Source organism: Diceros bicornis, chromosome 31, assembly GCF_020826845.1.
Source record: "Diceros bicornis minor isolate mBicDic1 chromosome 31, mDicBic1.mat.cur, whole genome shotgun sequence".
NCBI classification, from domain to species: domain Eukaryota; kingdom Metazoa; phylum Chordata; class Mammalia; order Perissodactyla; family Rhinocerotidae; genus Diceros; species Diceros bicornis.
The window spans coordinates 23,217,374-23,243,414 of record NC_080770.1 but is presented as its reverse complement, the minus strand read 5'-3'; the positions used below and the strand labels follow the sequence as shown (position 1 = coordinate 23,243,414).

The 26,041-nt window shown below is 43.6% G+C and overlaps 1 protein-coding gene across 2 annotated transcripts in view; it reads left to right on the top strand.

Annotated features, from left to right (window-relative positions):
* The window catches only part of CSTPP1 (centriolar satellite-associated tubulin polyglutamylase complex regulator 1), a 186,810-nt gene that overhangs the window by 148,812 nt on the left and 11,957 nt on the right, over positions 1–26,041 (top strand). For both annotated transcript variants that reach the window (XM_058527013.1, XM_058527012.1), the window contains exon 4: positions 15,916–16,000. In XM_058527013.1, the coding sequence (XP_058382996.1) occupies positions 15,916–16,000 (85 nt within the window). The remainder of the gene's footprint in view (positions 1–15,915; positions 16,001–26,041) is intronic.

Sequence of the window (26,041 nt, the reverse complement as noted above, 5' to 3'; positions counted from 1 at the left end):
AGGAGCATATCTATTTGTTCCCTAATGTATCCTAAGCACCTAAAAAACGATATCTGGCACATAGTAGATGCTCCATAATTTCTGGTGAATGAATGAACTTTGTCCCTTCAAAAACTCGGTGAGGTAGGTGTTTCTGTTATCCCCCTTTTAAAGATGAGGGAATTGAAGCTGGAAGAATTTAAGTAACTAACTTGCCCCAGATCATTCAGCTAGTAAGTAGTGGAGCTGGGATCTGAACCCAGGATTGACTAACTCCAAAGAATGTGCTTTCAAGCACTGGGTCAATAGTTCTCAAACTTTAGTATACATAAGTCACCTGAGGTATTTGTTTAAATGCAGGTCCACACACCCTGATCCCGATGATTCTGATTTGATTCTGTAGGTCTGAGGTACAGATGACCCATGAATCATGCTTAGAGATACATTGAGATGTACTACATTGCCTTTAAGGATTTGGGATCTACATAGGGAGGCATAGAGATAAAGTCCATTGAACAATTTTTAAGTGCCTACTATGTACCAGTCCCTTGTGGCCTATAAAAGCAACTGAGATGGAGTCCTTACTCTCAAGATGCGGTATGTTGGTGGTGGGGGGGCAGGCAGACACATATATCATAATTAGACCATCAATAAATCATGGAATACTTAAAAGCACATGCTTTGGATTCAGGCAGACCCGTAGTTCAAAGCCTGAATGTGCTACCTGCTAGTTATGTAACTGGGCAAATGACTGAACCTCCCTGTGTCTACAAGTAGAATGAGAACAACAATATTTACCCAATAGGACTGTTCTGAGGGATTAAATGAGGTAATGGGTGTACAGCAGTCAGGAAGGTAGCTTAAAAACAGATAACCAACACCAGGAGGCAGTGTATAAAAGTGATAAATAAGTGGCTTAGCAACAGTAAATATAGAAAAACTCAGAAGAAGAGTTTTACAGTTTTACAGCCTACTGTTTTATAGTTAAAGTTTGGGTACCAGTTTTTTTCAATATAATTTACATGGAAATATTTTCAAAATATATTTAAATATACATATAATCCCCTTCCTTGCATTCTTAAATATAATTTAACTTATCTTGGCATCTAAGTATCATCTTTATAAACATAAATTATTTTATTATGCTGGAAAACACTATTTCTCTCAGAGCTTATGGAAGTGTACCCTAAATGCACGTAGATTGTATTGTAAGTTTTTTTTTCCTACTTCTCTGTTTCTATCATGCTGTTAATGCCTAATTTCTCACTGCTGTCCTTGTGCCTCTTATAGTTCCTTTTCGTCTCCCAGTTTACTTTGTCTAATCTGTAGTGGGCTTAGAAACTAGACGGCCAAGGTTATTAAAACTATGAGTATAATAAGAGCATATCTCAGAAACCTGTAAATTGACCACATAAACTTTTGTGTGTGACCTTTGTGACATCGGTTTTGCCTACTTAGAGACGTACTGGCATTTAGATATTTGAGATTAAAGTTTAAATACGTTAGGCATTATTTTGTAGGGTACAGACACCTGAACAAATCATTTTCATTGTTCTCAGCATTGGCAGTTAGTCCATTTTGTGGCTCCACCACTTGAGGCTTGGGAATCACAGGGTCATAGAGCTGGGCTTTTGCTTGCCAGTAGATAGTTGATTGCTATCTCCATTTTCAGATGAAGAAACTAAGGCCTAAAGAGTAAGTAGCTTGCTCAAGTGAAGTAGTCTGGCAGAGCCAAGGCAGAGTTCCAAGTCTTATGAGCCTTCTCTTCTGCTCACCCATACTGTTCCCAGAAGGAAACAGAGAATTATCTTAGGCTGTGGAAAGGAAGGAAAACCATCAATAAATATGATTAAAGATTATAAAAATGAAATCTGATTAGTTAGTATTGTAACTAATCAGTTTTAGCCCTGACTTGATAGGTGTTATTCCTCCCAACCCTCCCCTCATTTGAAAGGATCTATAACCTTACGTGCCCCCACTGAGCCTGAACTGTGAGCATATATAAGGAAGGACCAGGGGTGGTATAATAAGATCCAGAAGCATATAAAGGATTATAAAAGATAATTATCAGCTTTGCACCCACTTTTCGTCATGGACAAAACAAGGTGATTTAGAGGGGAAAGATGGAACCACTGAGAATGAGGGACATGGAAACAGGTTTCTAAAGGAAGGTGCAGAGTTGACAGTTTCTCTCGGTGGCTTGCTTGATTGCTTTGACAGCTTTATTGATATATAATTTTTTTTTTTTATAATTTTTATTTATTGATTGATTTTTCCCCCAAAGCCCGAGTAGATAGTTGTATGTCATAGCTGCACATCCTTCTAGTTGCTGCATGTGGGATGTGGCCTCAGCATGGCTGGAGAAGTGGTCTGAACCCGGGCCGCCAGCAGCAGAGCTGGCGCACTTAACCACTAAGCCACGGGGCCAGCCCTTGATATATAATTTTCATACCATAAATCTGGGTGGCTTTTTATGAAATAAATTTTATTCTTCTGATTGCAAAACACACACAAGTCATCCATAATCCCCCAACCCAGAGTTAACCACCATTATTAACACGTTGGTGTATTCTATTCTTTTTCCTATGCAAATTTATATCCTTTTTTTTTCTTTTAAAGCAAAGATGAAATCATACTGTATACAATAATTTTTATTTTGCTCTTTCCCCTTAATATCGTGAGGTCATCTAGTTTATTTCTTTTCATTTTAAACTCATTTAGTCAGGTGAATTAAATCTTTATTGTAAATGCCTCCAGAGAGAAAGTCTACATCTCGGGTTGAAAATTCAGATGTCTGCAGTGGCCAGACAGGTAATGTAAGAAGCACAGGTGTGGGGCCAGCCCCATGGCCTAGTGGTTAAGTTTGGTGCACTCCACTTTGGCAGCCCAGGTTCAGCTCCCGGGCACGGACCTACACCACTCATTGGTGGCCATGCTGTGGCAGCGACCCACAGACAAAATAGAGGAAGATTGACACAGATGTTAGCTCAGGGTGAATCTTCCTCAGCAAAAAAAAAAAAGCACAGGTGTTATTTGTGGGATGCAGCGGGGACCATGGTAACATGTCAAGGGCGTCCTCTGCCTCAGCTCCAGCTGATTGTGGCCATGCAGGAATGGTGCCCAGTATTGCCGGGTCTTCTCATTTTTTTAAAAAGAGATATCTGAAATCTAGATTATATTGTGGGAAATGTCTTGTTGTTTTTTTTTTTTTTTTTTTAATGTTTTAGCTCAAAATTTAAAAAATACACTTCAAGCCAAACAAAACCTGTCTGCCAGCTGTATTCTATCTCAGAGAGTGAGTGCTAAGAGCTTTACAGGCATTGCCTCACTTAATCGTTACAGCAGTCCTGCTCTGCTAACAATTATTTATTGAGAACCAACCTTGAATAAAAGAGTCAAAATCTTTGCCCTCTTGGAGCTTATATTCTAAGTAGAGAGACAGGTAATACAGTTAAAAATTATTCAGTAGGTCATATAGTGATAAGTACGATGGAGAAAAATAAAGCAGGAAAATGAGACACGGCGTGGGGGGAGAGTTGCTGTTTTAAATACTGTGGCCAGGGGAGGCCTTACTGGTTCAATGGCATTTGAGCGGAGACCTGAAGGAGGTAAGAGCTATGCAGGTATCCAGGGACAGAGGGAACAGCAGATACGTAGCCTGAGACAAGAGCATGCTTGACATATTCAGGGAACAGCAAAGCCAGTGTGTCTGGAATGGTCTGAGCAAGGGGTGCATAAAGGAGATGCAGTTAGGCCAATAGCAGGGGCCCCCAGTGTGTGGAATCTGAGAAGGAGGAAGTATTACCCCATTTTACAGATGAAAAAACCGGGGCTCAAAGAATTTTGCCCATGTCACGTAGCTAGGAAATAACAGAGGCATTTTGAACCCAGGCCTGTCTTAATTCCAAATCTCATGTTCTTAGCTATTATGTGTGCTACACTAGAAAGCTAGAACATGGGTTTCATAGCATTCCCACTCTTCTAGCAAGTTATGTGCTACCTGGATTCAATTATGTCCTACCTAATTATTATGTTACTGCCTCAACCACAGAGAATTACAATTAAAGAATCCTAGAATTTTAGACCCAAGTAGAACGCTGAGGATTATTGAGACAAATTTTACACATTTTTTATAGTTCTGAATGGTCTTTTTTTGTTTTTTTGTTTGTAAGGAAGATTGGCCCTGAGCTAACATCTGTGCCAATCTTCCTCTATTTTGCATGTGGGACACCGCCACAGCATGGCTTGATGAGCAGTGTGCAGGTCCGTGCCCGGGATCCGAACCTATGAACCCCAGGCTGCTGAAGTGGAGCGCATGAACTTAACCACTACGTCACAGGGCCAGCCCCAATGGGTTTGCATTTTTAAGACCCGTTGATGTCTTCCCACTGCTCATACTTTCGGTTTCTTAATTTTTTAAATGGGTTATACATGTGACAAAATTTAAAAGGTCAAAAGGTATACAATCTTACATACTTTACAATATCTTTAACTTAGTATAATCCACCCTGATCATTTATATGTGAGGCATGACAGAGGAAGAAACTGAGGCATGAAGAGTTGGTGCCCAGTTGAAGGCCATCTGTCAGTGGGGAAACCAGGTGCCTTATCCAAACTCCAGTGAGTAAGACGAGACTTTGTCTGTTAGAACACTTGTGCAAAAAAGAAGTTGGGTGGGTTTGTCCTTTGATGCCACTGGAATATTTTCCATCTTTTTCCTTTCTTTTTGTATGCCTGCCAGTCCCACTGACAGATAAGGATCAGGGTTCAGAAAGTCTAACCATTGTGTCATTTCCCGGGATGGAGAGCCACTATCATTTGGTTCACATTTTTATTAAAATAAGATGAGTGATTCACTCACATTACAGGCAAAGAAGCTTTTACCAGGAAACCCATACTTTGAAAAACAAGGCGGATGGCTTTAAGGAACAGTAACTGCTAACATCCATTTCCTTTCCCATCCAGTCCCAAAAAAGTCAGACACTCTTCTGTCTCTAGCTGCCTCTTTCTCTTACCCACACATATACATATAATTATAGGTATGGTACATTATCTATGCCCACAAAAGACAGAAAACAGCAGGAAAGACAAAGGTGGATTCATCTGAAGAGATGTATGTGTTTATATCCACCCCTCTTTCTGGTTCCTGCTGTTTTTGTTTCTTAGGTCTATTTTTTTAGTTGATGGGTAGCCGTAAATCCATCATCATTGGTGGAAGTTAGTGGATTCTGACGAGAGAACAGGCTGTGGTCTTTATAAATACGCCTACATGCTGGCACCAGCTTTCTCCTGCTCACACAATCATCGAGAACCAGGGAACTTAGGTTGTTTTTTTATTTTTAATCTGTCTTGGTTCAGCTCCCTCTCAATGAGTAACTCCGTAAGCCACTGCTTCTTTTTATATTTGTTTAGAAAAGCAGGAAAATGCATTTTAAGCAAATAAAATGCATAATCTGTTCCACTTCTTGTTTATGCTATGGCTACTTTGGACAGTGGAAAGCCCAGAGAAATAACTTTTATTGGTTTTTGTTTTCTGTGGCTGGCTTTCTAAGGCAAGTCCTCGTCAGATAGTTTTGCTGATAACTTATAAAGTTCCATCCCAACTATCAGCCTGGTTTTAAATTAGAAAGGAAAAAGGTAGTTGGAAGTATCTTTTAGGTACATTAAATATACTTTTCTCTTGCTAACCTGTGTCTAGTCCTGTTAAAATTGCAGAGACAGGCTTGTAAGGGCTTAAAATATTTATTATTTTTATCTCTTCTCTGTTTTCTTATAGAGATTAGCAGCAAGTAACCTAAAGTAGAAATGGTCTGCCAGTTTGTTTCGGGGGCAGCAAAGAAGCCAGGAGCCAGATAGACTACACCTGACCCTGCAGCCAGCCTAGGAGAAGAATGATAGGAAGAGATGGAATAGCTGGTGGCAGATTTAAATATTAACAGTACAGTAATAATAGCAGTTGCAGCTAACATTTACTGCATTCTGATTATGGGATTCACTATGCTAGGTGTTTTCCATTCATAGAAGAAATAAAAGCAGGCTGAGTTCCCGGGGTTCCAGGGACCACGTGGCAAGAAAGAAAAGGACATCGCAGGGAACCGGGCTGTGAGGTCGAAAGAGGCCTTGCCCTGGAATGAGAAGGTTTTTTTTTTTTGTGAGGAAGATCAGCCCTGAGCTAACATCCATGCCCATCCTCCTCTTTTTGCTGAGGAAGACCGGTCCTGAGCTAACATCCATTGCCAATCCTCCTCCTTTTTTTTTTCCCTTTTTCTCCCCAAAGCCCCGGTAGATAGTTGTATGTCATAGTTGCACATCCTTCTAGTTGCTGTATGTGGGATGCCGCCTCAGCATGGCCCAACAAGCGGTGGGTCGGTGCGCGCCCGGGATCCGAACCCAGGCCGCCAGTAGCAGAGCGCGCACACTTAACCGCTAAGCCACGGTGCCGGCCCCCTGGAATGAGAAGGCTTGATTTGTTCCTGCCTCTACCATTTACTTGGTGATTTTTGTCCCTTGCTGGGACTCGTTTTCCTTGTCTTTAAAAATGGGAATAATGCCATTATCCTCTCCCTGCCCTACAAGGTTCTTAGGGGATCAAAAGTGATAATGCAGGGGCCGGCCCGGTGGCGCAAGCAGTTAAGTGTGCGCTCTCCACTGCGGCGGCCTGGGGTTCGCTGGTTCGGATCTCGGGCATGCACTGATGCACCGCTTGTCAGGCCATGCTGTGGCGGCGTCCCATATAAAGTGGAGGAAGATGGGCACAGATGTTAGGCTAGGGCCAGTCTTCCTCAGCAAAAAAAAAAGGATTGGCAGATGTTAGCTTAGGGCCCGTCTTCCTCAAAAAAAAAAAAAGTGGTAATGCATATGAAAATGGTTTGCATAATTATACAGTCTCTCTACCAATATGACTCATAGCACTTTTCATAGTGAGATGATAGAGGATCGGCACTGCGTTGATTATCAAGGAAAGAAGTGTGCACCTGCCTTCAGGCAGGAAGTCTGTTATTCACTCATCAATAAGAACAAAGGCAAGATAAAATAATCATGAGATAAGGAATAAGATTGTTTTAGCCACCTACTGGCTCGAGCTGGAGAACTTGGATGAATTGTGCCTTTTGTTATGCAGGTGCCATCCCACCTGTGTGCCTCAAATGCGAGAGTAATCACCAGAGCAGGTACTGTTTATTGAATGCTTGCTTAGCCTGTGCCGTCTGCTAGCACTTTAAATTTACTCTCTCTCTTTTTTTTAATCATTTCTTTTAATTCTCTCAAAAACTCTTCATGATTAGTATTATCATTATTCATACTATTATAATCATTAGTATTAGTATTAGTCTTCACTCTCATTTCTAATCGGCTTGCTCAATGTTACATGGCTAGTTAGCTGAAGAGCCAGGGTTTGGATCCTGGTTGGCTGATTCAGGAGCCTGCAGTCTTAACTGTGCACCATGTAAGACCCATGTAGGAATTAGGGCCAGAGATTTTTAAACGTCCTCTGTAGAGCCCTAGAGTTTTAAAGCAGTGCCTCAGACTTTCTCTCCCAGCCACCTCATCCCCCGCACCTCTACCCTGGGTGGGTGAGGGCTATTGAGGAGAAAGTTGGGTAAGAAAGGCTTTGTATTTATCTGTGTTATATGTGGAGGTTCCTTATAAGATTTCCATTGAAAAAAAGTATGTCTACTTAAATTTTTTTTCAACCCTCACATACCACAACTTCCTTATTTTACAGGTGAGAAAATGGAGACCCAGGAAAGTTGTGCCCAGAATAATGTAGTTAGTTCTTTGCAGAACTCAGATCAAGTTCTTTTCTCTATATCATGATGTATCTCTGTGGTAGAACAGACTTTCCCCCCCTAAAACTACAGGAATGCCCTCATTCTGGCCATAAACACCCATGTAAGAAAATTAAAAATACTGCCTCTTTTTCAAAGGTTGAGTGAGGTATTCCAGATCCACCACCATTGAGAGGGCAGAATGTTCCCTCTCACCTTTAGTTACCATGCGGAGGGGTTAAAGTGCATTCTCCACCTGAGTTCTTGTGCCTGTTTAACCACTTCTGTTCAATTAAGAAGAAGAGTGTGGGGCAAGCCCCGTGGCCTAATGGTTAAGTTCGGCGCTCTCCACTTCGGCGGCCTGGGTTCAGTTCCTGGGCGCAGACCTACACCATCAGCAGCAGCCATGCTGTGGCAGCGACCCACATACAAAAATAGAGGAAGATTGACACAGATGTTAGCGCAGGGAAAATCTTCCTTAGCAAAAAAAAAAAAAAGAACAAGAGTGAGTCACAGGAGTTTGTGACAGCACCTGCTTCTTCCTGGATGAGAATTACACCTTGACTCTGAGGTCTGTTTCAAAAGGCACACTCTATCCTCTTGTTTCCAAACAAAAACGTGAAGTAGCAACACCTGGTCGAGCTAGACTAGTTGGTCTCTGGATTGAAATGAATGGTGGTGCAAATGCTGGGCTTGAAATAACTTCCTTGACGGGCTGCTGGGCCCTTTGGGAGCTTATAGTGCCAAGATCCTGCTCCACATTTTGGTGTTCAAAGCTGCCTCCCATTTCCTGAATAAATGGTCAGGAGACTGTGCCCGTGCCAGAATAGCTAACCCTGTGGCTACTGGAGAGAGGCTTTCTTTTCCCCTGGCGCTGGTTCCTCCTTCCATGATGCCACATGGCTGCCCACCCTGGGCACGTGCAGCCGGTTTTGTTTCATGTCTTCAAAGCTAAGACAGTGACCTCCCCCAGAATTAAGCCTTGCCTTGGTCCTCCAACTCTTAACAGCCCCATCATGGTGGACAGAAGAGAGAGCAAGACCCCAAGGGTCTGACTCAGTATAGGGGCTTCTTATCATGTCAGACCAGGCCTCTGGTTCAGTCCCACAGTGGCAGCTAGGGATAGCCACAGTTAACCTAAAAACCTGATCAGATTGCCATGATGTGCCACACATGATCCCTGGGAAGAATTTCAGACCCTGATTAGAAATGCTCCCATTTCTTTAAATCTTTGTATATTATAAACAGCTCTTGAGGAGTTGCTTTTGTTCATTCTAAAAATTGCCATGAAATTGTTACTACGTCTGATTTAATACTTTGCCTAGAACCTATATACTGGTCAAAGAGAAACAGTCACTTGATGTTGGCTTAGTCATAATAAAATATAAAACTAAGGAGTCTGGCTTTCTGCCCCTATTTGAACACACTGAATATGCTCTGGGGAGTAGTGAGTTGGCAAAGGATAGTGTTAATAATGGCCCAAGTACTTTACCCCACAGGTGTCATTGGAAGCCATTGCTTCTCATTCCTTTTGTAAGATTATTTCCATTTCAGTAAACTATCATTTCTCTGCATTTTATAATATAAGACAACAGTGCTGTCAAAGAAGATGAAATTTAAGAACACAGCCTGCTCTTCTTCTGGGCTTTGCTTGACAGGAACATAGCCCTAAGATGTTAGAATCTTCCTGTGACTTGTGGTACCAAGTGCTACATGGGGAGTGAAGCTGTCAGATGTCCTGCCCCCTCCCTCTCCTTGCCCCCACTCTCCCTCCCTCCCCACCCCTCCTTGGAGAGTAGCACTGAGGAGTATTTACTCAGCTGGGGACTGGTACCAAAGCCTCAGTGCCCTGGGGATTGAAAGGGGTGGTATGGTCATGCCCCGAACTATCCATGTCCTTCCGAGCATCTCTTGGCAGAGCAGCCTGGCTGAGGGTGAGTGTCATTTAGAATGAGCCTTCACAACCCCTGCATAAAAGAGCATAAAAATAATTGCAACTGAAAATTGGAGAGTCCACTCCTGGGCTGCGGTGTTCTCTGGCCTCTGTGGTGGTTCCTATTGAGATCATGCAGCCAACCAATTAGAGGCTGTTCAGTCCTCTGGGATTCCCCGTGGCTTGGAAGCATTTCATTATCTCCGGTTCTCGTCCCAGCACTAGCTCCCCCGGCCATCAACATGTAGGCACTCACACAAATGAATTCAGACTAAACCCCATTACATCCTCCTTACTTTTGGAGCTAAAAACCCCTTGATTCAGGCTTTGGGGAAGGCTTTCTCTGAGTAAAGGACAAAGATATGGCCCTAGTTCCTTCTGTCTGGTACTCCTCCGCTGATTTCCTTTAGTGACCCTGGAAAAGGCACCATTTGCCGGGAAGAGCCAAAAGAAGAGCTTTCCCAGGAAGAGCTCTTTTCTCTCTCCTCTTTCTCTACAGAGAGAGATGCTCTCTCTGTGTAGCATCTGAGTCGACAACCACACATTGCTGCAGTTCTTCTGGGCAAATGTTGTGGACACACATGGTGGTCTGCGAGGAGTTTTAGAGATGACTAAGCTGCCCCCACAGAGCTTCAGGAATTTCCACAGCAAGAAGGCAGACCAGATGTAGACAAGACAAGAGAAGATCTTCCTCCTTCTTTTCCAAGAAAAGAGGAAGTGAGAACGAGTTAGCCCTTGCATATATTGGGCATCAGTAATTTCTGACCAGATTAATTTTCTTGGCCAAAATAACCTCATCTATCACTTTCTAGGATTAGAGTAGAGATAACAAACAAAATATTTTGAGTCGGGGCTGCTTATCTTGAAAACTGAAGTATTCATGCTAGAGCTGTAACAGTGGTAAAGTGAATTACTAGGAGGTAAACCCTAGGCTTCCTCTGATTTTCAAGGTAAAATTGGTGATACGTTTTTATGAAAATAAATACTCAAGCTGATTAAATTGAGCACTTGATGAGAAGGTGCTAGGAGTCAGCAAGCCCATGAGATCTAGTACTCCTGCCATGATTTATGTGTTTTCTGAGAGTTATGGTACCTACCAAACAGGAGAGTTTCCATTTCCAGCACTTTCCAGCTCCTGGCATCTCCTCACACCCCCTAACTTTGTAAACATGTCTCCTGTGCCTGGACATTCCCCATCTCTGTGTTCACAGTGACCAGAACTTTATGCCTCCAAATTTTCATCTGGGTCACTATGCAATGCATGTTTTTATTCATTCATTCCTCAACAAATATTTACTACTATGTGCCAGGCACTGTGCTAAAGGCTTTACGTAAATCCAAAGATTCCTCAGTTTTGGGACTTCAAGTTTTAATCAGTTAATAATTATAAAATAATATTGAGCACTTCACGAATTTTTCAGAAAAGCGCCTTATGTATAAATGACCTCATTTGATTTTTACAACAATCCCATTAGGTAGGTACTGTGGTTATTCACATTTTTAAGATAAGGAAGCCAAGGTTCAGAGAAGTTGTATAACTTGTCCAAGTCATACTGGTGGAAAGTATTGGAGCCAGGTTTTGAAGCCAGGTCATCTGACCGCCAAGTCTAGGCTGTGCACTAATACACCTGCCCTGCCCAACTGCCCTGCCCCTTTAATGTGGCCGCCTGGAGGGGCTCTCTGTTTAACTTAGATACAAAGTCTGTCAGTTACCTGGCGTGAACAGTCTTATCATCAGAAGTCAAGTCCTCCGCAAACCAGCTGGATCCCACCTGCTAGAGTAGAACTTGGAGCTCGGCAGGCTTAGGTATGAATCTTAGTCCTCCCTCCTCCTCCTCCTCCTCCCTAGCTCTGCTTCCTGGAGAAAGTAATCAACCTTAGTTAAAGAAACCCTAGTTTCTTTATTTCTAAAACAATAATGGCAAATACTAACAGCCATTGATGGGCCGTTGTTCTAAGTACTTTCCATTAACTCACAACAACTGTATGATGTTAGTACTATCATTATTCCCATTTTATAGATGGGGACACTGAAGCATCAAACGCTTAAAGGTCAAGTAATTTGAAATCAGTGGCAAAGCTTGGATTTGGACCCAGGCAGTCTGACTCGACAGTCCACGCCATCAGCACAGTGCTATACTGTGCTGCCTCTCAAGATATAGGATCAAGGGTGTAAACACCTCTGGTCCAGAGCCAGGCACACAGTCGATGCGACTATTGCAAGGTTTAGAATAAGAAAGTTTAACAGCTCTGACCACCCGCAAAAAGAGAAGCACCACTTTATGGAGAGTGTTCTGATTTTGATCTTATCCCAACACCTTCTTATGTCTTTGCCTTTGAACTTTCAGGACCTGCTAGCTGAAGCTTTCCTAATTATGGGGGGATTCCTTTAGAGAAGGCATCTGTTGGTATACACCACTTACCTTCCCTGCACCTGCCAGGACGCAGAGCTGCTGGCAGGTGGGCAGGGATGAGAAATGGCGGTGTAGCCACAGCACAGGTGTACTCATCCCCACCCTCCATGGCCTCCAGCCCAGCCAGGCTGTGGTGCTGGAGCTGCAGTCCTTCCTGTTGACGGTAATTAGAACCTTTCAGACTCAATTTCTTACATGAAAAAAATCCCAATTCACTTGCATTGTCTCCTTGATCCAGTTCACCTGGAGCTATTTAGTTCCTGCAGTTTGTTTGGAGGGGAAAACAAGCTCTTAAGCCTTCACACATTATGGCTGATAAGATCAAGGTGCTGAAAATGTTAGTTGGGTAAACTTTGGAGCCAGACTGCCTGGGTCTGAGTTTGAATCCCACTTCTACCTCTTATGCGTGCACAATCTGAGTTTTTGGGTCTGTGAAATGGGGATAACCATACTGAAGATTAGATAAGATAACACACGTAAAACCCTTGGAAGAAGAGTGCCTGGCCCAGTGTACATGCTCAATAAATGTTAGCTGTTGGTATCATCATCATTAAGCCCATCAGCCCTCAGCACTCCTTTCCCTCCCAGCCTGGGATCGTGCTCTGGGAAGCCAAGTCTCCCTCCTCTTCCCCAGGCTCTGGACCCTTCTCTCCTCACTCACCAGATTATTTCATCTCTCTAAGCCTCCATCCATGTCCTTATCTGTGAAATGGGACTGGGAATAATGGAGTCTACTTCATAAGGTTGTTGTGAAGGCTAAGTGAGCTAATAGTGACTATTCATCTCATTACTGTTATTCTTGAAGCACAAAGGGCTGCCTGGAAGGGGCTTTGAGACTTTGGAGAGCTCTAAGAGCCAAGGGGCCCAAAGTAGACACGAGCATTTAGAGTGAACTAATTCCTGAGTGTAAGCCTCGAGAGCTAGGGAGACTGTTGGCCTGTTCATCATGTAACACTGTGCCTGGAACCGAGGAGGCACATGGTAGTGTTAAAGGAACTACAGAAGAGTATTCAAAAACAGGTTTGGCTCAGGCAACTTGACAGAATTTTCCAGGCAAAACCATCCTAGGTGTTTAAGCGTTTAAACTCGGCAAAAAACACCTTCCTCTTCTCCTCTCCTGTCTTTGACCCCAGGATTTAAAAACAAAACCAAAATAGCTCCCATTGTTTGGTGTTACGGGGTTCTAGACATTCTAATACTCTGTAGACATCATCTCTTTTAATCTGACTTCAGCTCTGAAAGGTTGATATCATCATTCCCATTTTACAGATGAGAAAATGAGATTTAGAGAAATTGAGCAATTTGCCCAAGGTTGCATGCCTGGTAAATTACAGAACCAAGATTTGAACCTTAGCCTGCGGGACAGGAAGGGGACAGCTCCCATTTGTTCATCAGTGGTCTGATTTTGGTACAAGTCTTACCATTCGCCATTTTCCCAAGCACACGCTGTACAACTGAGGAGTGTCTCCAAGTGGCAGATGCCTCTCCTTTGAAATCATCTGGCCATGATATCATCTAGTCACTGCTTTAATAAAAGTAGAACTGCTGTCTTCCACAATTAAGGTGGCAAAAATTGTTTGTTTGCACTTTCATTCCTCTCTTTATGTGACTCTCTTCCTCACTTTACATTTGGGACAGTCAAGCTCCAGAAGTGGTGGACAGGAAGTATTCTGTTTTGCTGATGTATTTAGTATTTCCAAGAGCCTGTTGTTTCATTAGGGAAGAAGAAAATGATTTTTGTAAATCATTCTTCTGTCTTTGAGAAGCAAGTATTGAAGTACTTGAGTTAGAATATCATCAAGAACCTAGAGAGCCAAGGGTCTGTAAACCAAGAGGCTGATTGATTCCCAGCCTTGTCTTCCTTGATTAAATGTGGGGGTTACACAACTGTCTCTCTAGGCCTCTTGTTTTCCTTCACCCTGTTTATCTTCCCAAGGATATCTTGTAGGTAGTTTAGGGGATAAAGGTGAATTCCTGTGAAACACTTTGACTCCTGTAAAGAAGGTATCAGGTAGGGGCCAGCCCAGTGGCGTAGTGGTTAAGTTTGCACGTTCCTCTTCGGTGGCCCGGGGTTCACCGGTTCAGATCCCAGGCGCAGACCTACTCACTGCTCTTCAAGTCGTGCTAAGGCGACATCCCACATAGAAAAGCTACAACTCTACAACTATGATACACAACCATGTATGGGGCTTTGAGGAGAAAAAAGAAAAAGAGGAAGATTGGCAGCAGATATTAGCACAGGGCCAATCTTCCTCAAAACAAAAAAAAAGAGAAGGTATCAGGTACATCCACCAAAGTTTAGCCTAGAAAAGCAAGATTCAAAGAAAGAATTTTCCTTTATTTACTTCCTGCCAGAAATTACTCCTCTCTATACAGGGAATTCTGGTGTGAGAATAAAATGGAAACACGTTAGGTTCGGTGGCTTTTCTCCCTTCCCTTTGCCTTTCTTGTCCCTCACCCCAAATCTGTGAGACTAGGAGTGGCTATTACTCCTTCCTTTGAAGAACAAAACCTCCTATCAAGCTGTGCCCGAGGTCAAGCGAGTGAGGAGAGGGAAGTGCACACCCCATTGTGGCCAAGACGAAGGCCACAAAAGCCATCTTGATCCTTTGACCTACATTGACGCTGAGTCTGTTCCTTTGGTGTCCCTGACTTTGACAGTGTGGTTAGTCTAACTCTCTGCCCCCACCTTGCATTGAGCTTTGATGAAAAAGTAGTAGGAACCCAGGCCTGTCCCTGGAGATTTGGGGTTTTGTCTTGGAGAAGCATCAACCGAACTAGCAGGGGCAGGAGATCTGGATTCCTGTGGCTTGGGCTAACTTAGGTCCAAAGAAACCAAGTGCCTATGATCATCATCTTCATTCCCCAAATGTGGCCATGCCCTCTGGATTCCCTTCTCGCACTATTCTCCCAGTTAGGATGGCTTCCAGGTAGCTTGCTCTTGCTTTCCCATTCTCCTGTCCTTCCATATTCGAAATGCTTTGGTATATGGAGTATTTGCAGATTGCTGCTGCCTGCTGATCTAAAATCTTTTGGCTTTAGTACATGCAGTAACAAAACTACTTTTAAGCATCAGTGTATGTCTTCTCCCTGGGGATCCCATAAACCTCTCCAAGATTTGCCTCTCTGGGTTTTCTGCTGGGCCACAGAGCCTGGTCCTGGCTCATCTCTCCCAAAGCACTGCCTCTGTATATCAGGAATCATTTGGTTGCCTTGATTATATATCTTGGATCTTTTTCTTGGCTTCCTATAATAGGATGACCAGATTTGTGTGCAGACATCTAAAAGAAGCCAGCCTGTGCAATACTGGATGACAGAGTAATAAGGTCTGTGGGTTGCTCTGCTGTATTCTCCTCCATACATTGCAAGGCTGAGTTTGCCTTAGTACTGCTTCCAGATATTCTGTGAATGATCTTTGGGCATGTTGTGGTGAATGTTACCATGCCAGAGAATTTCAGCAGATCTAACCAGCTTTGAAATGACTCATTCTTGCCGCTTTTTATGCACAAGGAAAACCAAACTAAGAAGGCTGATAAAGGAACCCCTCTTGTTCCCTCTTCTCACCTGACCATTTTTCAAACTAGCAAAGCTCCTTTGTCCAAAATGTTGTAGCTGGGTGCCTCCCACTCAGGAAAAGCTTTGTGGAAATATTGATCTTAAAATCTCACCCCTGGAGGTTAGCGGCTAGCACACCCTTAACCCTGACGCACCTTTAAAAGAGCAGCTCTACCAAGACTAGGTCTGAAGCCTCTGAAATGACCAAAAAGAGAGCAGTGACTTCCCGTGCAGAGACCTAATGTGTTCCTCTCCATTTCCGCTTCAGATTTGCTGACCATGAAAGAATATCACTGTTTGCTGCAATTACTGTGCCCGGATTTCCCGCTGGAGCTCACTCAGAAAGCAGCCAGGTACGTCTCCTGGGCTCTTGAGGCCAACTCAGCCCTCTGTGGGCAAGGGCTTCTTTTGGTTTTTATACCTGAAATGTATACAAACAAATAAACCATTAGGGAGGAATAAAACCATTAGGGAAGAAACTGGCATTTGGAGAGGGGTCTATGTGGGATTTGCCCAAAAACGTAATACTCACTTTCTGCATTTCCAAAGGGAAGCCAAATGATCCTTTGTGGTTTCTGTGGGGAGCCTTAGGGTCTGCAGATAGAGTTGGGGGGTGGTGAAATGAAGAGGCAAGCACACACACACATACGTACACATACATGCACACGCGTGCACAAAGAGAAACTCCTAGAGGATATTCTGAGAAAAGAAGGGGCAAGAGTTGGCAGCAACTTGTGATGAAGGGGCTTGAGGCTGGAGACTGGAAAGGCGTGAAGGTGATAAAGCCCAACTGAGGGAAGGATAAATTCTATTATTTATGCTAAAAGAAGGTTTTCAAGATTACTCCAGAACCAGAAACACTTGGCAGAAATACTTAGAACCCCCTAATTTCTGTGTTTGGTTTCACTGTCATTCACATTTTTTAACCAAATGAGGTAGTTGGACTGTGCCTCAGTTAACTTTTACTTATTTAACACAAAATCTGAGCCAAGGTAGCAAATGGAAGTATAGCAAAAATCGTGCTTTCTGAAAAATGCCAGAACAGGGGATTTTTAGGAAAATATTCTGTTATACCATACACGATGGATGCAGGGCATTATACATTTGTCCAAACCCGTAGAATGTACAACACCAAGAGTGAACTGTAATGTAAACTATGGACTTTGGGTGATGATGTGTCCATGTAGGTGCGTTGGTCGTAACAAATGCCTCACTCTAGTGGGGGTGTTGATAGTGGGGGAGGCTGTGCATGTGTGGGAACAGGGGGTATATGGGAAATCTCTGTACCTTCCTCTCAATTTCACTGTGAACCTAAAACTGATCTAAAAAAGTAGAGTCTTACTAATAATTTTTTAAATGGCCAGCTTCCCTAAATCATAATGAATGCATTTTCCTTCACTGTTTCATTTAAATTCATTTACCTTAATCATTTGACTTAATCCTTATAAAAACTGTTACTTCCCATTTTACTGAAGAGTAAACTGATATATCTCAATTTAAAAAAAGAGGAAACTGAGGCTTAAAGAGGTTAAGTATGTTGCCTGAACTTACTGATGGCTTGTCAGGAGCAGAGGCATAACTTGAACCCAGGGCTGCCTGATTCCAGAGGCTCAGCTCAACCTCCGCGCGCTTCTGCCTCCCTGTGTCATGACATCATTTCTGCTTAGTGGTTTGACCCACTGAAACCAAAGCAGCATTGGCTTCACTGCATCAAGAACCGCCTGACTCCTAAAACGAGCCAACCATCTCCTCCGCCGACTGGAGAGCTGGGAAATCCAGCACTGTCAGCAGCGGACACACTGGGGCAGGCTGTTTTGCAGTTCACGGCTCATGAACTAATTTTGCTGATCGTGTGCAAAACCTGTTTAGTGATCACACACCCAAAATTTTGTAGATTTTTTTCCTTTCGTTGTTCAGTGGATACTTACCTTCTCCAGTGGCAACCAGCCACTGGTAAAAGCTGTGGTTCAGGTTTTATAATTTTAACTCATCTGCTATCTAAAGGAGATTTAGATTTTTTTTTCTTAGTTGAAAAAAATGTGTGGGAGATTATCTCTTATAATTTAAAAGCAGCCACGTGGAGTTATCACCAGATTTCCAATTGTAGTTCTCCTTTGGGGTCGGGTCATTTTAAGGAAGATTCAGCCTCAAAATTTGGGAGGAAAAACTCAGCATTCTTAAAAATTTAAGATAATACTTAATAATAAAAATCAGCTATGATTTCTATATAGCTGAATAAAAAAGAAAAAAAAAATTCTCTAGAATCTCTAGAGAATTCCTAAAGAAAAGGAACCATAAATGTGAATGTGTGTGCTCCGTGAGGGCAGGCAGGATCTATCCCAGGCTTGTTTGCTGCTGGATCACTGTCACTTAGCATGGAACCTAAGACACATGCTCCGCTCTGTAACTGTCTCCTGAGCGAGTGAACAGATGAATGCATATTCCTTGTCTGGCATTTTATACAGTCTAATAGTCCATGCTTCTGAGTAACTCTAAGAACGAAAGTCAGCACCTATATCCTATATTCATTTGTTCATTCATTTATATATTAATCAAATACTTCTTTTTTAACAGCTTTTTGGGATAAAATTCACATACCATCTAATTCACCCAAAGTATAAAATTCAATGGCTTTTGGTATATTCACAGTATATTCACATCCATGACCACAATCAATTTTAAAACATTTTAATTACCCCAAAAAGGAACCCTACACCCCTTAGCCTTTACTCCCCAGTCCTCCATCCTCCCCAGCCCTAGGCTATCACTAACCTACTTTCTGTTTCTATAAATTTGCCAATTCTAGACATTTAAAATAAATGGACCACATATAATATGTGGTCCTTTGTGACTGGTTTCTTTCACTTAGCATGTTTTCGAGGTTTTTTCCATGTTGTAGCTCATGTCAGTACTTGATTTCATCAAATATTTCTTGAGTGCCGATTTTGTGCTAGGAGCTATTCTGCACACTGAGAGTACAGATCTGGTTCCTGCCCCTCAAGGGGCTTGACGTTTGGCTTAGAAGAGAATCTCTTGGGTACTGGTCACTGCCTGCCACCACTTTGTGACCCTTCCAAACAGTTTGATAGATGTAAGCACTGCAGGATTAGGGTAGAAGTAATATAATTCTCTAAAATTCACAGATTCTTACAATTATTGATACCAAGGGGCTTCTGGAGTGATATTCCCCTAGCTGTGGCCAGAAGCTTACCCCCTCCTCATCAAGAGGCCTACTGTTTGATAGAAACTTCAGACCTTCAGTTTGAGGAGGAGGAAGCCTTGTAGCCAGTCCATGTCAACAGCAGGGTGAGGGAATTATGGGAATGCAAGTACAAACAACAGGCCCAGGGTAATCCTCAGGATGCTGGCTGCGAAATTAGGGATGAATTCAGAACTAGGGGCAGTTTGTTTTCTCCCCATGCATCAGGCTTCTGTGGCAACCCCACCTCTCCAATGCCATTCTGTCCCCCCTCCACCCCAGCTGGTGTGTGTGTAGAAAAATTGCATATATCCCAAACAGTGCACTCTGATTGTTTAAGCTATTCTCATTTTGTCCTGGAGGTCAGGATCCCAAGTTCCCCCCACACAAGCCCAGGCTTCTGACCAGAATGGCACATGGGGGTGGTTAGGCCTCCAAGGCAGTTTCTGTTGCCAGAAGAGGCACTGCCCTCTCCCGTCTCACTGCCGGGCTTGCTTTATTCAGGGCCCTGAGGTCTGGGGACAGGCTGCAGAAGGAGGCTCCCGTCTGTGATGATGTGTGCATAAAAGAATGTAATCCACACGCAGCTGTACGCCAGAGCCTGTTCAGGGCCATGGCGCCTCGACATGCGCTTGACTTATGTGCTGCAAGCACCGTGGCCAGGCCCTCGGGCGGCAGGTGTGCGCTGGAAACACAGGAAAGGAAAGAGCAAACAGACCCATGACAGCGCCCAGCCAGACATCCTCTCCACCTCACATATTCCTGCAGCAGTGGGAGGCGTTAAGTAATTTTACCCCTACATGCTCACCATAGCATCTCTGTCTCCATCCTCCATGGACTGGGAGGCTTTCCTGACGGTTAAGAGCATGCAGTTGGAGCCAAACTGCTTTCTTATTTCTTATTGAGGTATAATTGACATATAACTTTATATTAGTTTCAGGTGTACAACATAATGATTTGCTATTTGTATATATTGCAAAATGATGACCACAATAAGTCTAGTTAACATCCATCACCATACATAGTTACAAAATTTTTTCTTTTGATGAGAACTTTTAAGATCTACTCTTAGCAACTTTGAAATATGCAATACAGTATTATTAACTATAGTCACCATGCTGTACATTGCATCCCCAGGACTGATTTATTTTATAACTAGAAGTTTGTACTTTTTGACCCCCTTCACCCATTTCGCCCACCCCACAACCCCTACCTCTGGCAACCACCAATCTGTTCTCTGCATGAGCTTGGTTTTGTTTTGTTTTAGATTCCACATATAAGTGAGATATTTATCTTTCTCTGTCTGACTTATTTCACTTAGCATAATGCCCTCAAGGTCCATCCATGTTGTCGCAAATGGCGAGATTTCATTCTTTTTTATGGCTGGATAGTATTTCATTGTGTGTGTGTGTGTCTGTATCCCACATTTTCTTTATCCATTCATCCATTGATGGACACTTAGGTTGTTTCCATATCTTGACTATTGTAAATAATGCTGCAGTGAACGTGGGGGTGCATATATCTTTTTGAGTTAGTGTTTTTTGGATAAGTACCCAGAAGTGGAATTGCTGGATCATATGGTAGTTCTATTTTTAATTTTTTGAGGAACTTACATACTATTTTCCTTAGTAACTGCAAGAGCCAGACTTTTTTTGTGTGTGTGAGGAATACTGGCTCTGGGCTAATACATCCATTGCCAATCCTCCTCTTTTTGCTGAGGAAGATTAGCTCTGAGCTAACATCTGTGCCCCTCTTTCTCTATTTTGTATATGGGACGCCACCACAGCATGGCTTGATGCGTGGTACATTGGTCCACGCCCGAGATCCAAACCTGCAAACCCTGGGCCACCGAATTGGAGAGCACAAACTTAACCACTACACCACCGGGCTGGCCTCAAGAGCCAGACTTCTTGAGTTCAAATCCTGGTTCCATAATTTGTCAGCTTGTGCCCTTGGGAAAGTTATTTAATTTCTTTGAGCCTCAGTTTCCTCATTTGTAAAATGGGAATAATAATAGTTGTAATAATTGAAGAAGTATGTAATGCACTTAAAATCATGCCTGGCACAGAGTAAACTTTCAGTGTTAGTAATAGTAGTCTTAACCTTGACCTATGAGAGCACAGGCATCATAGGGTTAGAAAGACCCGGATGTACGTGGCCGCTGTGCCCTATTAACTGGATGACCTTGAGGATCTCTCTTAACTTCCCTAAGCCTTGTTTCTATATCTGTAAAATGTAAAGTCTGTAAAATAATAGTAACTAACTCACAGGGTGGTTGTAAGATTTCAACAAAAAAATATGTAAATTGCTTAGCATATTGTAGACATTCAATAAATAATAGTTTCTTGCTGTTAAAATAATGTTGGCATTATTATTATTACCAAACTTTAAAAAAATAAATGAGAAGTTCCTGGGTTCCCTAAGGCAGTGCTTTCTGGCCTTTTTTCGCTTCACAACACTCAGAAAATAATATAGAACACAAAGTAGGGTAAAGACAAGACTGCCTGTGATTAGCCCACAGGCTCTGGCCTCCTCCCAGCTGGGGCAAGGGAACCATCACACCTGTAGCCCATTCAAGGCCCAAGTGACACAGGGCCGGGAAGCTCCGTCCCAAGGGTGAAGATTTAAAGCCGTAGTTCTCAAACTTGAGTGTGCATCAGAATCACCTGCAGGGCTTATTAAAGCACAGATGGCCCAGCCCCATCTCCAGAGTTCAGTGGGTCGAAGGTGGGGCTCAAAAATTCATAGTTCTAAAAAATTCCAGGTGATGCTGATGGGCTAGGACCACTCTGAGAGCCGCTGATTTAGAGCATTGCACGCAAATCTCATTCTGGCATTTTAAAATTGATTGCATTAAAAGGAATTACATTTCCTTCTCTTGTCATCTGAAACACTATTTAACTCACTTCTCCCTCACTGAAGGCCAGATTCCCTAGTGAGTAATATATGTTTAATAAGAAAAGCTCTTTTATCATGGTTTATGCTGCATACATATAGTGCTTCGAAAGCACGTACGCTCCTAAGGAATCTAGTTTTAGACATAGCAATTCACCTCGATTTAATACAGTCACTTTTCGGCTGGTCCCTGTGTCACGAAGGTAGGATAGCCTAATGGTGAAGGACTCCAGGGCTGGAGCCAGACAGCCCTGGATTCAAATCCCATTTCCTTCCCTTACTGGCTTGTGACATTGAGCAACTTCTCTAAGCCTCAGTTTCTTCATCCGTAAAATGAAAATAATAATAACACCTGCCTTATAGAGTCGTTTTTCGGATTTAATGAGATAATGCTTGTAAAATCCCTATTACGTAGCCCTTAAAAAATATTACCTATTTTTAAAAATTATAATTAGTGAATGGGGAGTGATGCTTCATTCCTGTATTCATTTTCCAAGTGTTCACTGAGCATCTCCCATCTGCCAGACCTCATGCCATGCGCTGAGGAGACAGCTTTATGCCTTCATGGTGTCTTTCTGTCTGTGTGCCTCTCCCCTGCAGTGTCCTTCTGCATAGATGTCCTCCCCAGATCTGACTTGCCATCTAACAGGATCACTCTTGCCCCGAAAGGTCTTTCACCAAAACAGACTATCCTCTCTTTCCCCTTTTATTCACCAAATATTTATTGAGTGCCTATGTGCCAGTCACTGTGCTTGTGGAGGGGCTATGACAGTGAGCAAAATAGATGTTCTAGCCCTCAAGGAACTTAAAAACTGATAGAGCAGCAGACTAAATAAATGAAGTGCCGGGTGCTACAGAAACATGTAAACAGGAGACCCAGCCTAACCTGAGGAATCATGAGAGGCTTTTCCATGAGGAAGAGATGTTGAGTTTGGGACCTAAAGGATTAGTAAGAGATGGACTTGCCCCATCAGCTATCTAGACTTATAAGGCCATCATAATGAAGATAGTTTAGTACTAGAATAAGGATAGACAAATGGATCGTGCTAGACAGGCCAGAACAGACCCATACATTTATAAAAACTTGATACATGAAAGTAGTACTGCAGAGCAGTGGGGAAAGGGAGGATTCAATGAGTAGTGGTGGGGCAATCGGTTATCCACACAGGAAAAGATAAAATGAGATCCCTGCTTCATACCATATTCAGAAGTCAATTTCACATGGATTATAGACCAAGTGTGACATGCAAAACCACAGTACTGGTGGGAGTGTTAATTGGTACAATCACTTTGGAGCAGCTTGGGCAAATCTAAAAAATTCAGAGGTGTATTGGTTATGAGGAAACACGCAGCATTGTTTGTAATAGTCACCCTTGGAACAATCTGCTTGTCCTTCTGCAGAAGAAAGGAGAGTGTGGTGTCTTCATACAGTGGAATGCCATACAGCAGCAAAAATGAATACAGGGAGACAGATGCATCATTACTGATAAATCTCAAAATATCAAGTTACAGAATGACACATAGAGATAGAATTTGAAAACAAGCAAAACAAAGCTAGATAATGTTTTAAGAATGTAGGTATGTGAATGAGTTATTTAGTATAAAAACATGCAGAGGGATGCTAAACCCCCAAGTTTCAGTAAACAAAGGCTAAGCCCCCAAGTTTCAGTGGTGATCTCTGAAGGGGGTGGGGGGACATAGTATGTGTATTGAACAGTATGTGTAATATTTTACAAAGCTTTTAAAAACTGAAATGAGGATGGCAGAATATTAAGGTTGGATGTTGGCTAGTGGGTACATAGGTGTTTGTTATGTTATTCTGTGTCATTTTCTGAAGTTTTAAATACTGCATTTAAAACAAAAAGTATGGGTAGGATTTAGGTAAGGAGCAGTGAGAAGGAAAAGCAGTCTAGGGAAAGGAAGCAGCCTGGAAAAGAAGCCAGGCTTTCACCAGTGATGACCTGGAGGAACTTCGAGATGCCAGTGGGCCTGGAGTTTGAGGAGTTTGGGAGCTGGGAGAGAAAAGGATGGCCTCACAGGCCATGCATTGAGTTTGGGTATTTATCCTAAGAACATGGAACATTTCCCCCCTAGCTGTAAGGCTTTTTGGGAGGGACCAGGATAATGGGCTTTAAATGGCTGGGCTGGAGCCTTCGAGCTGTCTGCAGGAAAGAAGCGGCTTTGGGGGCCCATGCTTCCAGCTCACCTGGGGGCAGTTGCTGTACACTGATAATCACCAAGTGTGGGAGAAGGGACAGCGCCACCACAGGGAGGTGTTACTGCCGCCAGAGAGCTCAAAGCCCACTTTTTCTTACCAGGCGCAGCTGCAGGTAGTCCAGGAACTATGATTAGAGTCAGAGAGACCTGTGTTTGAGTTACAGCTCTTTCACTTCTGCCTGTAACCTTGGTCAAGTTTCTTAATCTCTCTGAACCTCTGTGTTCTCAGTAAAGATATTCCCTGAGCTTAGCTCGTAGGATTACTATGAGAAGAAAATGAAATGACGGATGTGTAGTGCTGACAGAGTAAGCCCCTAATGAGTAGTAACCGTGTTGTTGTTGTTGTTATTGCCCACACTCTCTGGATCAAGCTTCTTAGGCACTACCAGGCAGGTGGGGTTTTGGTACGCTGGAGGTGCAGGTTGGGGCCAGGGGAGAGCAAGGACCCGGGCATCCCAGCTGCCTTGAGCGCCTGGACTCGTGGCAGCTTGTGCAGCCCGAGGATGCCTCCAGCCCAGTCCAGAAGAGGGGCAACCCTAGCCGGTGTCCCAGGAAAACTAGACAGCAGGCTTTCTCTCCCACCTGCAGAAAGTAGCCGGGGTGTAGTTTCCCTCTCACTCAAGGTCGCCACGTTAAAACAGCCTGCCGAGGTGCGCTGGGAGCCCAGCAGACTTGGGGACACACTTCAGCTGCACCAGGAAAGACACTGGCCATGTGACCTCCCCAAAGAAGTGCAGTCATGGAAAGTGGCTCCTCTTTCTGGCCCTGGCTGAGGCCTGGCTTCCCCAAAAAGTAGACTCGAAACAAGATAGCTAGCTTCCGCCTGAGAGCCTCGGCCTGGCTGGGTGCTGGCAGCACCTACTTCCTCTGAGCTATATTTTTATTTGCTATTTTGAGCTCTTCCAGCACCTTCAACCAGCTATAATACACTTACTGATAGCAACTAACACTTATTTTGCATGTTTATTATACACTAGACACAGTACATCATATTGACTCTCCACAAGAATCCTGTGAAATGGAAACTATTTACAAATGAGGAAACTGAAGCTCAGAGAGAAAAGGTGACTTGCCCAAGAAAAGGTGACTTGGCCAGTGAGTGGTGGATCAGGGATTTGATCCCAGGGCTGCTCAGCCAGACCTGCAGGGACATGGGTACAGCTCGTGCCACTAGACCAGGGACACTGACCCTTAGGTGTGAATAAGAAGTTGGCGAGTCAGTAGGTTCCGACTGGAAGCTGTTACTTCCTTGGCACCCACTTAACTCTCAGCCAGCCAGCCCGCCCACCCCAGCTGTTGGAAGTCAGCAAGGGAGGGAGAGAAGGGCCAGCCCCCTCAGGATTAGCTCGGACCCTGCCAAGTGCTCTTTCTTCATTCCAGTCGCCTGCCCTGGTCTCCACCCTTCACATGGTTCTGCTCAGAGCCAGCCTGAACCGGACTGCCTTTACTTCTCCCCTAGTCCCTCTCTCTCGCCCTGAGGCCTGGCCTGCAAGGATCCCTCTGTGATCCAATAGATTTGTACAGACTCTTGTTGGCAACAGCTCCTGTTGGCTCCACTTCAAAGCATGGGCGGCCAGCCCCTCCAGGTGTCAGAAGCAGCTGGCACGTTAGCAGAAGGCCTCTGGCAGGAAGGGTGTTGAGTCAACCGCCATCAACTGGAAAACAGCACATGTGGATGACCTCGTCTCCAAGAGATTCCTGCATGAGCCTCTGGGGGTGGTGACAAGTTTGAGTTCGGGGTGAAGGAGCTGTCTGTGAGATGTAAGGCCTACAACCTGGGGTTATCCTTGTCGCCAGAGGCAACGACACCCCTGTAGCTGCCTGCCTGTCTTTCCCACAGTCTGCCAAGAGTCCAGTGCCAGATACCCAGACCTTTCATGGGTCAGAGCATTAGTTTAGAGATGGACAATGCAGCACATGATGTTTCTGAAAAGCACCTTTCTGTAAGTCTTTCAGACTTTCTGTAGCCACAGTCCTCCAAACAGCAAGCTTTTTCCCCAAAACAACCAGCACTAACAGGAAAAGCTGTTAGTTCTGTCCACCCTTGGGAAAACACTGTCAGAACTGGAAGAAGCTCTTTCAT